The sequence below is a fragment of the Brachyhypopomus gauderio genome, unplaced genomic scaffold, assembly GCF_052324685.1.
Source record: "Brachyhypopomus gauderio isolate BG-103 unplaced genomic scaffold, BGAUD_0.2 sc46, whole genome shotgun sequence".
In the NCBI taxonomy this organism is placed as follows: Eukaryota; Metazoa; Chordata; class Actinopteri; order Gymnotiformes; family Hypopomidae; genus Brachyhypopomus; species Brachyhypopomus gauderio.
The window spans coordinates 1,541,972-1,560,337 of NW_027506872.1; the positions used below are offsets into that span (position 1 = coordinate 1,541,972).

The 18,366-nt window shown below is 47.7% G+C and overlaps 1 protein-coding gene across 1 annotated transcript in view; it reads left to right on the forward strand.

Annotated features, from left to right (window-relative positions):
- tnfrsfa (tumor necrosis factor receptor superfamily, member a) overlaps nucleotides 1–16,446 on the forward strand; it is a 29,207-nt gene extending 12,761 nt beyond the window's left edge. The window contains exons 2-10 of the mRNA XM_076986339.1: nucleotides 5,649–5,796; nucleotides 5,885–6,013; nucleotides 7,431–7,542; nucleotides 10,631–10,788; nucleotides 11,975–12,070; nucleotides 12,333–12,370; nucleotides 12,495–12,797; nucleotides 13,368–13,404; nucleotides 13,579–16,446. Coding sequence (XP_076842454.1) covers nucleotides 5,649–5,796; nucleotides 5,885–6,013; nucleotides 7,431–7,542; nucleotides 10,631–10,788; nucleotides 11,975–12,070; nucleotides 12,333–12,370; nucleotides 12,495–12,797; nucleotides 13,368–13,404; nucleotides 13,579–13,868 — 1,311 coding nt within the window. The 3' untranslated portion in view covers nucleotides 13,869–16,446. The remainder of the gene's footprint in view (nucleotides 1–5,648; nucleotides 5,797–5,884; nucleotides 6,014–7,430; nucleotides 7,543–10,630; nucleotides 10,789–11,974; nucleotides 12,071–12,332; nucleotides 12,371–12,494; nucleotides 12,798–13,367; nucleotides 13,405–13,578) is intronic.
- Nucleotides 16,447–18,366: the final 1,920 nt, after the last annotated feature.

The window sequence follows — 18,366 nt, forward strand, 5'->3', positions numbered from 1 at the left end:
GAACTCCCCAGACACGTGAAATCCTTCTCACTGCCATTCAAATCCAGTTTATCTCGGTTCATCTTCATGAGTGTTGAGAAGTGCTGATATGTGTTCATATGTGTTGGGAAGTGCCGATATGTGTTCATATGTGTTGGGAAGTGCCGATATGTGTTCATGAGTGTTGAGAAGTGCTGATATGTGTTCATATGTGTTGGGAAGTGCCGATATGTGTTCATATGTGTTGAGAAGTGTTGATATGTGTTCATGAGTGTTGGGAAGTGTTGATATGTGTTCATGAGTGTTGGGAAGTGTTGATATGTGTTCATATGTGTTGAGAAGTGCTGATATGTGTTCATGAGTGTTGAGAAGTGCTGATATGTGTTCATATGTGTTGGGAAGTGCCGATATGTGTTCATATGTGTTGAGAAGTGTTGATATGTGTTCATATGTGTTGAGAAGTGCCGATATGTGTTCATATGTGTTGAGAAGTGTTGATATGTGTTCATATGTGTTGAGAAGTGTTGATATGTGTTCATGAGTGTTGAGAAGTGTTGATATGTGTTCATGAGTGTTGGGAAGTGTTGATATGTGTTCATATGTGTTGAGAAGTGCCGATATGTGTTCATATGTGTTGAGAAGTGTTGATATGTGTTCATATGTGTTGAGAAGTGCCGATATGTGTTCATATGTGTTGAGAAGTGTTGATATGTGTTCATGAGTGTTGAGAAGTGTTGATATGTGTTCATGTGTTGAGATGTGTTGATATGTGTTCATATGTGTTGAGAAGTGTTGATATGTGTTCATGAGTGTTGAGAAGTGTTGATATGTGTTCATGAGTGTTGGGAAGTGTTGATATGTGTTCATATGTGTTGAGAAGTGTTGATATGTGTTCATATGTGTTGAGAAGTGTTGATATGTGTTCATATGTGTTGAGAAGTGTTGATATGTGTTCATGAGTGTTGGGAAGTGTTGATATGTGTTCATATGTGTTGAGAAGTGCTGATATGTGTTCATGAGTGTTGGGAAGTGTTGATATGTGTTCATATGTGTTGAGAAGTGTTGATATGTGTTCATGAGTGTTGAGAAGTGTTGATATGTGTTCATGAGTGTTGAGAAGTGTTGATATGTGTTCATATGTGTTGAGAAGTGTTGATATGTGTTGATATGTGTTGAGAAGTGTTGATATGTGTTCATGAGTGTTGGGAAGTGTTGATATGTGTTCATATGTGTTGAGAAGTGTTGATATGTGTTCATATGTGTTGAGAAGTGTTGATATGTGTTCATATGTGTTGAGAAGTGTTGAGAAGAAACCATCATTATGGGATGGAGATCATCATTATGACACTCGAGGACCTTCTTGTGGACTTTGGTCTTTGCTGAGTTTTATTATTTAAAAATGAGTCACCAAACTAACACACACACACACACACACACACACACACACACACATACACACACGCACACACACACACACACACACACACACACACACACACACACACACACACACACACACACACACACACACACACACATACACACACGCACACACACACCTTGGCCATGATAAACTCCCATTATTTCTGAGCTTCTCGTGAACTTTTCCGAGCTGGTAACCATGGTAGCCCAGCTGTGGTCTGTGGTAACCGTGGTAACCCAGCTGTGGTTGTAGCACCAAATGAAGCTGCCAAATGTGTTGTAGTCACGGAGACAAGACGACGATAGCTGGTTTAATGTGTCTTGATAACCACTGTGAGCAATGATTTTGACTTGTGTGTGTAGTGTGTAGGTAACTGGAATCGTGTGTTGTTTTAGTTTCTGTTGGACATGTGTGTGATTTGTGTGTGTGTTGTTGGACGTGTGTGTGATTTGTGTTGTGTGTGTGTGTGTGTGTGTGTGTGTGTGTGTGTGTGTGTGTGTGTGTGTGTGTGTGTGTGTGTGTTGGACGTGTGTGTGCTGGGTTTGAAGCAACAGGTTGGTACAGGGCCTCTTGCTAAACCTCCCGGGCATGAATGTGTGTGTGTTGTTTGACTTGTGTGTTTTTTGTTTGACGTGAGTGTGTGTGTGTGTGTGTGTGTGTGTGTGTGTGTGTGTGTGTGTGTGTGTGTGTGTGTGTGTGTGTGTGTGTGATTCTGTGTGTGTGTGTGTGTGTGTGTGTGTGAGAGTAAAGCAGCAGGTTGGTACAGCACTTCTTGCTAAATGTCCTGGGCAGAATTCACTGATTCACTCACTCTGGAATGTGCAGGCCTGGCACAGGAAGTGATGTCATGGCCCAAGCTGTCTTCGGACACTCGGCTCTCTGGAGCAGCGACGGCACCTGTGGTGTCGTGGAGACGGCGAGTTTCCATAGCATTAGCGCTCACGAACGAATGTGAAATAAAGAGGAGTCGTGGACGTTTACGCCTGCAGTTTCTAGAAGTTTCCTAGAGCCGTGTCTTCCTGTGTTGCTGCCAGAGCTCTGTAGAGCCGTCCAAGAGCCCCTCTGTTAGCTCCGCCATTCCAGGAAGTGTTCTGTGGTGAGTGATGTCATCAAAGCGTAGGAAGGGGTGACCTTTGACCCAGATGCCTGTGGAGGAGCTGGGGGGCAGAGATGAAGGGGGCGGAGCCTCAGGAACAGGTGCGGCGCATTAACGCCACAAACTCCTCCCTTTCGTCTCACACGGCAACCCCAGTCCACACAGCAGTCAGCACTGCCTGTCTGGCAAAACACTTTAGTGTGTGTGTGTGTGTGTGTGTGTGTGTGTGTGTGTGTGTGTGTGTGTGTGTGTGTGTGTGTGTGTGTGTGTGTGTGTGTGTGTGTGTGTGAGAGAGAGAGAGAGACAGTTCAATGTATTCATTAGGTCTTGTACAGTCTCTCTCTGCTGAATGGTGCACTGTGCCCCTCAGCATTCCTTTATTTCCTCTCCCCCCCCCCCCTCTCTCTCTCTCTCTCTCTCTCTCTCTCTCTCTCTCTCTCTAACACCTCTCTCTCACTACCCCAGTGTCTCTCACTCCCTCCCCCACCATCTCTCTCTCTCTCTCTCTCTCTCTCTCTCTCTCTCTCTCTCTGTCCCTCGATCTCTCGCCTTTCACACCCCTCACCCCCACCCTTGGTAACTGCTTCTTAATAGTGTGATTGTGCACGTGTGTGTCTGTGCGTACACATGTCTGTGTGTGTGTGTGTGTGTGTGTGTGTGTGTGGAAAGTGTGACGTGAGCAGGGAGAGTGTGTCTCCACAGCAGTGCATCGTCCAGGAAACTCCCGTAGAACAACAAGGCATGGCCGTCTTCCAGAAAGTTCCTCTGGATCGGAGGCTCAGCCTTACACACACTCTTAACATTCCCACACATGCCTGTACTGTCTCTCTCTCTCTCTCTCTCTCTCTCTCTCTCTCTCTCTCTCTCTCTCTCTCTCTCTCTCTCTCTCTCTCGTGCCACCTTGTGGGTTCCAGCCTGACTTCTTCCCTCTGTCCCTGTAATGTGGGTCTCTTTGCCTCTTCAACACAACAGCTAACCCCACACTGCTAACCCCACACTGCTAACCCCACACAGCTAACCCCACACTGCTAACACCACACTGCTAACCCCACACTGCTAACACCACACAGCTAACCCCACACTGCTAACCCCACACAGCTAACTTCACACAGCTAACTTCACACAGCTAACCCCACACAGTTAACACCACACTGCTAACCCCACAGCTAACCCCACACAGCTAACCCCACACAGTTAACCCCACACAGTTAACCCCACACTGCTAACCCCACACAGCTAACTTCACACTGCTAACACCACACTGCTAACCCCACACAGCTAACTTCACACAGCTAACCCCACACAGTTAACCCCACACTGCTAACCCCACACAGCTAACTTCACACTGCTAACCCCACACTGCTAACCCCACACTGTTAACCCCACACTGCTAACCCCACACAGCTAACTTCACACTGCTAACCCCACACAGCTAACCCCACACTGCTAACCCCACACAGCTAACCCCACACAGCTAACTTCACACTGCTAACACCACACAGCTAACCACACACAGCTAACTCCATACAAGTGATCCATCAAGCCACTGGCTTTGCAAATAAATCAAGTCAACTTAAGTCAACTCAAATCAACCAGTAATATTAAGTAAAATCAACTAGGTGATACACAAGCCATGGCAGGACTGTCTGTGGGGAGCCTTAAACTAGCAACTTGTCAGGCTCTGTTACATACACACACACACACACACACACACACACACACACACACACACACACACACACACACATGTACCACCCCCATGTCATTCGTAGTAACATGCAGCTGTTTGGGCTAAATTTGAGGCCCTTTTACTATGCCTTTTAGGGATGGACCGATATGAAACCATCTGTGTTGACACCATCGATCAATTTTTACCATCGCTTTTAAAAATATGGTTGATACTAAGGAGTCGTCTGCTGGGTCCACGGGCGAGTCGTTCTGGCGCTGTTGTGAGCGTGAGCTTGTTTTTCCCTCCGTGGCAAAATAATAAATAATAAATGTTTACAAATCCTGGATGAGTGGCAGCTCAGCTGATGCCGTGGTAATGGCTGCCATTGTGTGTGTGTGTGTGTGTGTGTGTGTGTGTGTGTGTGTGGGGGGGGGGCTCGCCTGGCTGTGTGGTGTCCGCTGGCAGGCTCGGGTGTCCGAGGGTGGGGCAACGCGGGTCATTTGAAGTGGGCGCACAGGGACGCTCGTCGCGGTAACCAGGCCGCCGCACATTGTGACACACTGAAAGGAGGCAGAAGAAAGGTGTAGAGCCCTGGGGGCGGGGTCTCGTCTCCGCGGCGACACTGCACTCTGCTTTATACTTACACAGAGCGCCCGCTCGGTCACACACACACACACACACACACACACACACACACACACACACACTCACACACACCGTATAAATCTTCTATTCTCTCCCTCTTACTCACACACACACACACACTCCACTCAGTGCTCTATTCTTCCTCCTCTGTCTCTTTCTCACCAATACACTCACACAGTTTTGATCTTGGCCTCAAACACACACACACACACCCCTACAGTGTGTGTGTGTGTGTGTGTGTGTGTGTGTGTGTGTGTGTGTGTGTGTGTGTGTGTGTGTGTATGTGTGTGTGTGTGTGTGTCTCACTCTATTCTTCAGGGCTGTTTCACTCACAGGAGCAAATTACTGTCTGTCTTCCTATAATGGTAGTTCAACACCCATAGTGTCTCTGCACCCATATTACTCAGAGCTTCAGGAACGTGTGTGTGTGTGTGTGTGTGTGTGTGTGTGTGTGTGTGTGTGTGTGTGTGTGTGTGTGACCACAGCAACCTCGTCTTCTCTGCATGTTCTTAATAGCCAGCCCAGAGTGTATGTGGCTCGGTTCAGTACGATTGTACTGCACAGACTGCAAATTGCTGGAATTTAAACTTTATCTTCAAAACCTCTAAAGGCAACAGCTCGAGGTGTCTCTCCTTCTTTGTGTGTGTGTGTGTGTGTGAGAGAGAGAGAGAGAGACAACATTAATGCTACAGTGAGAGCTGTGTGAATTGTATATAGTATTACATAATCTTCGTTTCAATGGACATGTCCCCCTGTCCTTCTCTCTCTCTCTCTCTCTCTCTCTCTCTCTCTCTCTCTCTCTCTCTCTCTCTCTCTTTCTCTCTCTCTCTCTGCAGTTTCTCGTAGTGCTGCTACTGGGTATGGCCCAGCTCGCCTGCTCCTGGCTTGAGGACTCGTCCCACAACCGGACGGCGGGGCAGACCAAGTGTGTGGAGAACGAGGAGTACCCTCACAACGGCTTCTGCTGCAAGAACTGTGAGGCGGGTGAGTGATGCCCCGCCCACCAGTTAAACCACCCAAAGACACGCCCCCGTTTAGCCCGTGTGTGTAAGAGAGCGCATGTCTTCCGCAGGGACCTATGTGAGCAGGAAGTGCAGTATGGACCAGCAGAAGGGCACATGCCAGCCGTGTGAGCCGGGCACCTACGCCGAGCACCCCACCGGCATGGAGCAGTGTCTGCAGTGCACCCAGTGCCACCTGGGTAATGTAGTCCTCCATCCGCCTTCCACGCTCACTTTACATCCCCTAGAAGGTTACCAGTCTCATGTTTTACCAAAGATTACAGAGCAACTTAGTTCATGTAGTTATGCTCTTTGTAAACCCAAAGTCTTATGCTGGTATATGAGATACAGTACAATAGTAAAGTAAAGGACAGGAAGCATTCACATGGCTTGGTCATGCACACACACGCCTCTATTGTGAGAGGGTTCAGTGTCGCCTCCTCTATTATGAGAGGGTTCAGTGTCTCCTCCTCTATTATGAGACAGTTCAGTGTCTCCTCCTCTATTATGAGAGGGTTCAGTGTCTCCTCCTCTATTATGAGACAGTTCAGTGTCTCCTCCTCTATTATGAGAGGGTTCAGTGTCTCCTCCTCTATTATGAGAGGATTCAGTGTCTCCTCCTCTATTATGAGACAGTTCAGTGTCTCCTCCTCTATTATGAGAGGGTTCAGTGTCTCCTCCTCTATTATGAGACAGTTCAGTGTCTCCTCCTCTATTATGAGAGGGTTCAGTGTCTCCTCTATTATGAGACAGTTCAGTGTCTCCTCCTCTGTTATGAGAGGGTTCAGTGTCTCCTCCTCTATTATGAGACAGTTCAGTGTCTCCTCCTCTATTATGAGAGGGTTCAGTGTCTCCTCTATTATGAGACAGTTCGGTGTCTCCTCCTCTGTTATGAGAGGGTTCAGTGTCTCCTCCTCTATTATGAGACAGTTCAGTGTCTCCTCTATTATGAGAGGGTTCAGTGTCTCCTCTATTATGAGACAGTTCAGTGTCTCCTCCTCTATTATGAGAGGGTTCAGTGTCTCCTCCTCTATTATGAGAGGATTCAGTGTCTCCTCCTCTATTATGAGAGGGTTCAGTGTCTCCTCCTCAATTATGAGACAGTTCAGTGTCTCCTCCTCTATTATGAGAGGGTTCAGTGTCTCCTCCTCAATTATGAGACAGTTCAGTGTCTCCTCCTCTATTATGAGAGGGTTCCATGTACACCAGCTCCACCAATCACGGCGTAGCATACACTGGTGTTGTCATGGCAACTGGAAGGGGTGTTGGGGGAGTGGAGAGGGATGCTGAATAGGTGAGTTTAAAGTTTCACCGGTGGACGCTTTGCTGGGTAACCTGATCCACTGGTGTTACATGGTCTGGGTGTGGTCATTCCCAGCGTGCTGCTTTTGTGGCCTTGTGTGTGCGTGCGTGCGTGCGTGCGTGCGTGCGTGCGTGTGTGTGTGTGTGAGAGGGTTAGAGTGTCACTGAGACACTGAGGACAGGACAAGAGGGGAAGAACGAGAGTGGTGACACTATACCTCTCCTCATCATCTCTCTCTCTCTCTCTCTCTCTCTCTCTCTCTCTCTCTCTCTCTCTCTCTCTCTCTCTCTCTCTCTCTCTCTCTCTCCCCACAGACCAGGTCATGACAGCCGAGTGCTCTAGTCTGAGGAACACACAGTGTGAGTGTAAGCAGGGATTCTTCTGCCGACCCAACGAGCCCTGTGAGGTGTGCATGAAGTGTTCCAGGTGAGACGCTGCCGTCCCCGCCTCCTGCACAACTAGCCCCGCCCAAACCCCGCCCCCACACACGCACGCACATCACCTGCTGACCTCGCTCAACCAGATTACCACTGTATAATGCAATGTAATGTGTTACATTTAATAACAAGTTGTTCACATACCTAAAAAGGAGAATTTCATAGTGCACAAAAGGCAGAGGGTGTAGAGCTCGGTGAGCTTCTGTGTTGGCGTCCTGCAGAGATGACGAGCCTTGTGGTGCAGGTGTGTTTGTGTCCACGCTAGATAACACCTGTGTCGCCGGCCCATGGTGTAGCAGGCAGACTATTTCACGATGGACTCTTATTGGCAGTCTGAAGCAGAAACTAACGCGACTGTGTTTAGCGGTGACAGCCAGCGGGGGGCGCTGTGAGAGGATCTGAGAGCGGTGCTCAGGGTGAACATGGGCGTCTGCAGAAATGAGGTTATTGGGCTGCCCTGGCATGTTAGTTAAAGTGTGTAAGAGACCGTCTTTTTCCCGATTGCGTTTCTCATTGCACTGATATTGTTCCATTGAAATGTGTTAGTACAAAAGGTAGTTGTGCTGTCGAGCGTTTTCTATACGTTTTGAGAATAAGATGTAACAGAACTCTTCCTGCATTGTGCGGACTGCTTTCATTTGGACAGATCTGATTCTGCAGGCATTCAGAGCCAAACGAGCCAGCGAATCACGTGACCTTGTGCTACAGATAGCAGGACCACACACACACACACACACACACACACACACACACACACACACACACAGATCAACGGCTGCACAGGTTTTTGAACTGGACACACATGGGTGAAATCACAGTTACATCAGACTGAACAAGAACGTGAAGGGGGGGGGGGATTCCTTCTTTTTTACCTGTTGGACACAAGCTCAGTAGTGGAGACAGCAGTGTCTCTCCGTAGTGGAGACAGCTGTGTCTTCGTAGTGGAGACAATTGTGTCTCTCCGTTGTGGAGATAGCTGTGTCTCTGTTGTGGAGACAGTTGTGTCTCCTCATAGTGGAGATAGCTGTATCTCTGTTGTGGAGACAGTTGTGTCTCTTCGTAGTGGAGACAGTTGTGTCTCTCCGTAGTGGAGATAGCTGTTTGCTTGTACAGCATAAACTGTTGTTATTCTGGGAGTAAGTTTGGCCGTATTCAGTGTTGTTTCTTCTGTTTTCTTAAACCCTCCGACCGTTAAAGCTGGGTGAGATTCTCTTATGCTGGTCAATGTATTGTTCAAGAAATTATATTTTCTAAGAGCATGGGTAAAAGCATGGGGTAAGAACATGTGGTTAGAACATGGGGTAAGAGCATGGGGTAAGAACACGGGGTAGCAGAGTTCTTAATGTAGAACAACACCTCCTAAAGTCATATAACACACCACAAGTCAAACCTCTGGCTCCTCTACAGTAGTATCACCCCTCTCACTCCTCCTCTCTGTGTGGTTCTATAGTAGTATCACCCCTCTCACTCCTCCTCTCTGTGTGGTTCTACAGTAGTATCACCCCTCTCGCTCCTCCTCTCTGTGTGGTTCTACAGTAGTATCACCCCTCTCACTCCTCCTCTGTGTGGTTCTACAGTAGTATCACCCCTCTCACTCTTCCTCTCTGTGTGGTTCTGCTGTAGTATCACCCCTCTCACTCCTCCCCTCTGTGTGGTTTTACAGTAGTATCACCCCTCTCACTCCTCCTCTCTGTGTGGTTCTGCTGTAGTATCACCCCTCTCACTCCTCCTCTGTGTGGTTCTGCTGTAGTATCACCCCTCTCACTCCTCCCCTCTGTGTGGTTCTACAGTAGTATCACCCCTCTCACTCCTCCTCTCTGTGTGGTTCTGCTGTAGTATCACCCCTCACTCCTCCTCTCTGTGTGGTTCTGCTGTAGTATCACCCCTCTCACTCCTCCTCTCTGTGTGGTTCTGCTGTAGTATCACCCCTCTCACTCCTCCTCTCTGTGTGGTTCTGCTGTAGTATCACCCCTCTCACTCTTCCTCTCTGTGTGGTTCTATTGTAGTATCACCCCTCTCACTCCTCCTCTCTGTGTGGTTCTGCTGTAGTATCACCCCTCTCACTCCTCCTCTCTGTGTGGTTCTGCTGTAGTATCACCCCTCTCACTCCTCCTCTCTGTGTGGTTCTATAGTAGTATCACCCCTCTCACTCCTCCTCTCTGTGTGGTTCTACAGTAGTATCACCCCTCTCACTCCTCCTCTGTGTGGTTCTACAGTAGTATCACCCCTCTCACTCTTCCTCTCTGTGTGGTTCTGCTGTAGTATCACCCCTCTCACTCCTCCCCTCTGTGTGGTTTTACAGTAGTATCACCCCTCTCACTCCTCCTCTCTGTGTGGTTCTGCTGTAGTATCACCCCTCTCACTCCTCCTCTCTGTGTGGTTCTGCTGTAGTATCACCCCTCTCACTCCTCCCCTCTGTGTGGTTCTACAGTAGTATCACCCCTCTCACTCCTCCTCTCTGTGTGGTTCTGCTGTAGTATCACCCCTCTCACTCCTCCTCTCTGTGTGGTTCTGCTGTAGTATCACCCCTCTCACTCCTCCTTTCTGTGTGGTTCTGCTGTAGTATCACCCCTCTCACTTCTCTCTGTGTGGTTCTGCTGTAGTATCACCCCTCTCACTCCTCCCCTCTGTGTGGTTCTACAGTAGTATCACCCCTCTCACTCCTCCTCTCTGTGTGGTTCTGCTGTAGTATCACCCCTCTCACTCCTCCTCTCTGTGTGGTTCTACAGTAGTATCACCCCTCTCACTCCTCCTTTCTGTGTGGTTCTGCTGTAGTATCACCCCTCTCACTTCTCTCTGTGTGGTTCTGCTGTAGTATCACCCCTCTCACTCCTCCTTTCTGTGTGGTTCTGCTGTAGTATCACCCCTCTCACTCCTGTTGTTTTGTTTCTGTCACCATGAGTCAGCGCTCATTATTATTATTCGGGATCCCACCCCCTGACCCTGGAGAGCTTCTGTGGAACATCTCTGTATGTGTCCCACAATACCCCAGGGCCACGCCCTCCTGAGGCAGGCTCCCCCAGGGCCACGCCCTCCTGAGTCTCCTGTCCAATGTGTGCCCTTCTCTCCCTCTGCAGGTGTAAGGCAGATGAAGTCGAGGAACGGAGGTGCACACCCACCTCCAATACCAAGTGCAGGAAGCGCTCGCTGCCCCCTCTGTCAACGGAGAAGCCTATGGCCACGCCCCCGTCCACAGAAAACCCCAATAACCCCACTGACCCAACTAACTGGATAGGTACAGTCATGTGTACTATACACACATATGTACTCAAACACACATGTACTCAAACACACATGTACTCAAACATGTACAAAACATATTTGTACTCAAACATACATGTACTCAAAAACACATGTAGGCTTACTTAAACACACATGTACTCAAACATACATGTACTCAAAAACACATGTAGGCTTACTTAAACACACATGTACTCAAACACACATGTACTCAAACATACATGTACTCAAAAACACATGTAGGCTTACTTAAACACACATGTACTCAAACACATATGTGCTCAAACACACATGTACTCAAACACACATGTACTCAAACATGTACAAAACATATTTGTACTCAAACATACATGTACTCAAAAACACATGTAGGCTTACTTAAACACACATGTACTCAAACACATATGTACTCAAACACACATGTACTCAAACATGTACAAAACATATTTGTACTCAAACATACATGTACTCAAAAACACATGTAGGCTTACTTAAACACACATGTACTCAAACACATATGTACTCAAACACACATGTACTCAAACATGTACAAAACATATTTGTACTCAAACATACATGTACTCAAAAACACATGTAGGCTTACTTAAACACACATGTACTCAAACATATATGTACTCAAACACACATGTACTCAAACATGTACAAAACATATTTGTACTCAAACACACGTACTCAAATGCACATACTCAAACATACATACACCAAAAGGTGTTCTATGTGTTTCTGTGTGTGTTACAGTGGCTGCTGTGTCTAATCTGTGTTCATGTGTGTTACAGTGGCTGCTGTGTCTAATCTGTGTTCATGTGTGTTACAGTGGCTGCTGTGTCTAATCTGTGTTCATGTGTGTTACAGTGGCTGCTGTATCTAATCTGTGTTCATGTGTGTTACAGTGGCTGCTGTGTCTAATCTGTGTTCATGTGTGTTACAGTGGCTGCTGTGTCTAATCTGTGTTCATGTGTGTTACAGTGGCTGCTGTGTCTAATCTGTGTTTGTGTGTGTTACAGTGGCTGCTGTGTCTAATCTGTGTTCATGTGTGTTACAGTGGCTGCTGTGTCTAATCTGTGTTCATGTGTTACAGTGGCTGCTGTGTCTAATCTGTGTTTGTGTGTGTTACAGTGGCAGTTGTGTCTAATCCCTGCGTGTGTTTGTGTGTGTTACAGTGGCAGTTGTGGTTCTGATGGTGGCCATCACTTTAGTGACTCCAGTTGCAGTCTTCTTCCTGTTGAGGAGAAGGTGGAGTTTCTGTGAGAGAGGAGGTACGTGTGCCTGGTTGGGGACGGGTGGAGCGCTCTGCTGCTCCGCCCGCACACACGTGGAGACGCTACGTCCACAGTCTGGCTGCTACTCACTTCTTTGTTTTGACATGGCAGCTCTAATATGGACTCAAACACAGCTACTTTTAATAACAATGGATGATAATAATTTGCATATTAAGATAATAAGATATAAATGTTAATAATGCTGGCTGTTAAGATAATCAAATGCAAATTTTAATCTCAGCCACTTTCCCTAACACAGCGAGCCCTGGCACTCCTGACGAGGTGAAGATTCCCATTGTGAGTCACTTCCTTAACTCGTTGCATAAGTAATGTTGCAGGTATTAACGTACCTGTTGAACGACATACTGAGCTGCTATCTTAGCATCTGTGATTCTTATTGGTCACTGCTCGTGTCACTCAGGAGGGAGTGAGTGTCTCGTCACCGGAGGAGCAGGAAAACAGCCACAACGCAGGACTAGAGGCGGTGGAAGAGCTCCGCTCTGAGTCCGGCCCCCTGCTGGAGGAGACTCAGGGTCAAAGCATGCCTGTTGAAGACGAAGACAGGGGACTGGGAGACAGCTTGCCCAACACCACCAGCTCCTCCCAAACCAGCCTGTCTGTACCGCCCATCACAGCGCCCCCTATGGGCGAGTCTCCGCAACACAGCCCTCCCACCCACAGGCAGGCGTGTACCGGCGAACAAGACCCGGAACCGTGGGCCAAGGTTAGTACAGCGCCACCCACAGAACCTCTGTTCAAAACCACGAGTCATCAGTCCCACTCCTGGAGATCTTTCATCTGGTGGAGATTAGCTCCAGGCCTAACACGCTGAACCCAGTTTGCTGGATCAGGCTCTGGGCTCTGCAGAAAGACAAGTGTTCAGCATCAGTGCTGGTGACCATGGGACCAAAGCAAATATTTTGTTATGATGCAGCAGTAGTGTGTGGAAATATGTTATGAGGTTTGAATACAGCCGTGACAATGGACTGAGTTGTATCTTGAGTTTCCATGGAAGTGTGGACTACTGTAAAAACATGCTGCAACGGTGCTGATCTGAGATCAGCTCCATAAGTGCAGCAGCTGTTCTGCTCTGAGAGCCCCGTGCCTCCCGGGTGGGAGTGTCAGATCAGAGCGAGAGCCCCGCCCCAACGAGACGGAGTGGGCTTGGTCAGTCCTGCTTCAGATTAGCACCGCCGGAGGGTCGCGCTGGGGAGCGTTCGACTTCTGCGCCGCACAAACGAGGGTGGGGATTTGGGCGGGAACCCAACACTAAGTCTGTACTTTCTGTCCGCAGGACGACGGCCCGCCCAGACGACTCGTCCCTTTACTGGGTGAGAAACGGCTCTTCCCAGGATTTACCTCTTTGAAATGCGCTCATGTGCTTTCCAGTTTTTGTGTCCCATGGCTGTAATTCTGTAAAGAATGAGACATTTAGAAAAATATATTTAGAAGCGAACAGAGCCGAACGTAGAACCCTGACGCCTTCCTGCTCCTTCGTCCCGCAGGCCCGGAGGTCTCGCTGAGTAAGAGCTTCGACCTGTTCGACACCCTGGACGTGCGCGTCCACAACAAGTTCTTCCGCTGCATCGGCGTGGGCGACAACGCCATCCGGCAGGCGGAGGCGCACCACGCGGCCGACAAGGTCTACGAGCTGCTGCATGTGTGGAAGCAGAGGGAGGGGCTCCGCGCCAACATCAACGACCTGCTGGACGCCCTCCTGCAGCTCGACCAGCGCTGGTCCGCCGAGCAGATCGCCTCCAAGGCCGTGGAGTTCGGCTACTACAAGTACGAGTGAGGACTCGCCGCCGGCAGGCCCCTCCCCCTGCCATTGCCCCGCCCCTGTTCACCCCCTCCGATGGACTCGTCAAGAGCGGACTGAGAGGCGGAGAACAGATGAGAGGGGTTGAAATAAAAGGAGGGGCCATGGTCGGCCCCGCCCCTCCCCCCTGTATTAGGCCCATTGGCCAGAAGTGGACCGAGGTTCCCGGCGCGGGCGTGGTCCCATGGAAGCCCACACTGGACCGGCGAAGCCCGCTGCTGGCTAAGGGAAGGCCACGCCCCCTGATCCAGTGCTGCTTTGCCCATGACTGATGCACTGGTCGCAGCTTCTGAGACTGCAGGTTAGTCAGAAGCCTGCAGAGAGATTTCAGCATGACGTGTAGTCACGCGTGAAGATGGTGTCATAATACGAAGTCTCGTCGTTTGTTTTTTCTCCTGGTTTTCTGACTGTACTGTCAATGGGTTCTGTGGAGCTGAAACCCTGGACGCTGCGCAGATCTCCATGTGTGGTTCTGCCTACAGGTCCATCAAAGCATAAAGACTTTACAGAGGAACAATAAAACATTTGAAAGTGATTTGGAACTGTAAAACAAGTTGACACAGTAGTCTGTGGGAGTCATTTCCCATTCACTGTTATCATGGCGCATTAGTGTATCGGCCAAGGGAACTCAGGTCATGTTGGAAGTTTTCAGCCAGGTTCTTCAGCCAGTTCCTCCGTTCTCACAAAAGCAGTGTGCTGTCCGCGAGGGCCCGCTCTTGTCCTGACCAGCAGACGGTCGGTGGCGTTCGGTTCACAGACGCACCCGTCAGTCTGTTCCAGTCTACATCCTCTCCCATTTCTTTATTTATGTGCAAATCCATGACGTATTTATTGTTGCGGTTTAAGTTTGTGTGATTATTTATCCCCGCTAGCCGGCGTGGGTCTGGGTTGGTCCGCCCTGTGCTGTACGGTCCTCCTCATCCTCTTCATCCTCCTCATCCTCGCTGCTGCATCTCCAACCACGCTTGGGAACGCGTCCCCCCAACACACACACAGACACTCAAGGGCACCCTAACTTTGTCCATCTACATCGCTCACTCTTCGTGTGTTCACGCCCCTGCGTGAGAATCTCCTGCGTGAGAATCTCCTGCGTGAGAAGCCCCTGTGCTGCCCACAGAGACGACGTACATCTCCCTGAATGGAAATGTAATGTACTGAAATGTAACGGAACATAACTTTTTGTTTGTTTGTTTTCGATGCACTGTGTACCGTCGTGAAGCATTTAGTGTTGCGTTTTGTGACATCACGTCCTGTGCTTGGTTCGTTTGCCTTATTGTGTTCATACTTCATTTAGAAACAGCCCGAGAGACGCCTGCAGTTTGGGGCCACTTATTTGGCGCATACCAGAGTTCATAAGGAAGCGTTCAGACTTTGGTTTGATTAAAATTAACCGTTAATGCGGTTTGTTAGAGTAAGTGTGAACACACCCCTGGATGGAGGATGCCATGTCAGCTCTGCTCTGACCTCGCGCGTCTAGAGCTGGTGCACTCATGGACGCGCTCGGGACTTTCGCCCCCCCCCGCACCTGACGGACAGATGAAGGAGATTTTCACCCATGTAAATTCATTTAAGTCAGTCAGGTTTTTGTTTTGGGCTTGAGTTGTACATAGTCACAGAGTGAAACCCCTTTATGTCAGATACATGTTACAGATGTGTGTGTATATATACATATATACACATATATATTTATAGAAACCCAGATTAAAAAATCATGAAGTATAGTGATAAACTACAATCTTAAGGATGAAACTGATGATTGAATGAACAGATTTATAGTTTTATGGAACTAGATTAGGCCTGTTAGCCTGTGACTCCTGTTAGCCATAAATGAATGTTGACCATTGACCTACATTTGACTTATGAACTGAAAGCATTAGAGCTGCTGTAGCTGTGTGCACACAGATCCTGGATCAGGTTAGCTGTTCATGTGTGTGGTTTGTCCATCTGGAGATAGTAAAGGAAGCTGAAACCAGACCAGTACAAACTGGATCTTGGAGCCGTTCTGTGTTCATCATGGTCTCAGATCAAATACAGTGCAGACACTGCCACCTAGTGACCAAGTGTAAAATGAGAGATGGCCTCCCTCCCATGGGCCTCCCCCTCCCCCACCCCCTTCTCCATTCACACCTGCTGAATCTCTTTACTTTGCACAGACACTACAGAGTTCAGTCCCTCATGGAGTGACGGGGAGGTGGGCGGGGCAGGGCTGGGGTGGGCGGGGCTTGGTTCACATTTGGGTCTCACCGTGACCTGCCGATAAGCTCCGTGTTTGTGTGTTTGTGTGTGTTTGTGTGTGTGTGTGTGATATTCACTTCGCCACATGTACCTGATTAATACATCCGTTTTGATTCCCTTTGCCCCTAACCACATTCTCCTCTGTACAATATCTCAGAGTTTAGCAACAGAGCTTTGAGATCAGAGGCAGTTTAGAAGTTGGACTTCATAAACGTTCTTAGATACTTGTTTGTTATTGGATGTATGATGTATGATGTTTGCTGTTGGAAATGTTTGTAAAATGTTTCCATTTTGAAATAAAAGTTTCTTATTACATTTTACTAAAGTTTATTGTTTTTTCCAATTGTGAATAAACAGCACTCATAGTTCTCTGGTCCATTGATGGCTGTGTATGTGTGTGTGTGTGTGTGTGTGTGTGTGTGTGTGTGTGTGTGTGTGTGTGTGTGCGTGTGCGTGTGCATGCGTGTGCGTGTGTGTGATATTTATTTGATTGTTTGGGGATCAGATTCCTAAGCATAAGTTGCTGGGACTGCATTCTCTTGTTTACACCCCCTTCTGGCGGTTAAGTAAAGTGCAGGAGTAGTCTGTACACATCTTCCTAACAGTGGAGCTGCAAGGGCCAGGCCATCAGCACCCCGCACCCGACAGCCACACCCACGCCGTAACCGCACCAGTGCTGTGCATGCGTGGGCGAGGACCTGGCAACCCTGCTCAGCACCCACTGCTTGCTGCACAACAAGCCTCTTCATGACATAGATCTACATTGCAACATGTTTTCAGAATTTATCATCCGTAGTCCAGTATAGTTTTTCAGTGTGTTATACATGTAATCATGTACAGTGCCATACTGGTGGTACTGGTGGTACTGGTGGAGAGTGAACACACCCTGTTCTTATACTGCTGGGAGGATGTTCCTGAGGTCACAGACAGGCACACCTCTCACACTGCACATTTTAGAAGTACATGTGTACATAAGTTAAGCATAAATACAGGCCTATTTATGAATGCGTAATATATATAAAATAAAATAAATATCACAAAAATGTCACTCCGTCACTTATCTGAAAGAAGAATTGATTGAACACTGATTGAAACTCAACATGAAAGTACAATAAGGTCCAGATATTTCATTTAAATATTTAAACATTTTGTTGCCCAGTATAGAAAAGCAGCCCAATGCAGTATAAAGTAATTCTGGTACCATGGTAACGTAGCACTACTCCAGTATATAACCCTAACACTATTCCAGTATATAACCATAACCCACTACTCCAGTATATAACCCTAACCCACTACTCCAGTATATAACCCTAACACTACAGTATATAACCCAAACACACTACTCCAGTAAATAACCCTAACACACTACTCCAGTATATAACCCTAACCCACTACTCCAGTATATAGCCCTAACACACTACTCCAGTATATAACCCTAACCCACTACTCCAGTATATAACCCTAACCCACTACTCCAGTATATAACCCTAACACACTACTCCAGTATATAACCCTAACCAGTGGGGAACCGTCAGGGCCCTCTATGCCCTCTCAGAGGGCCTAAAAATATTCTTAAAACATAAATATATATAATATAATTATCCAATTTTATTTTATCTACTTAAAGTTTGACAATCAACATCTAAACAATTACAAAAATATAAGCAAATAAATTATTCACCCGTGTCTATTCAATCTGTGTTTGAAGGTGAGGGGTTAAGTGGAAGCCTGTGAGCCTGTGTCTCCCCCTATCAGGACTGTGATGCCCGCTGTTCATTTACAGAGGGCCTGGCAGTTATAATACAGAGCAATACCAGTTTCAAATGACAGTAAAATTGACCAATCACATCTTCCCTCTTAATGGGCGGGCTTTCCGCCCACTGTACTCCAGTAAATAACCTTAACCCACTACTCCAGTTTATAACCCTAACACACTACTCCAGTATATAACCATAACACACTACTGTAGGTAAATAACACTAACACACTACTCCAGTATATAAACCTAACACACTACTTCAGTAAATAACCCTAACCCTTCTGAAATCCTGTGTACATCTGATCAACCTTTACTGTCCTCTTCCAAGAGTGACCAGGATTGAGTAAGTATTAAGGAGAAAATATTAGCTGGATGGTTTTAATGTACGCTTTTACTGTTAGTTGTTAGCAGTTACAGAACTTTATCTTGCTCTCCAGTAAACCGCTGTCTCTACATGTGTAAGAGCGAGTGAGCTCCCGG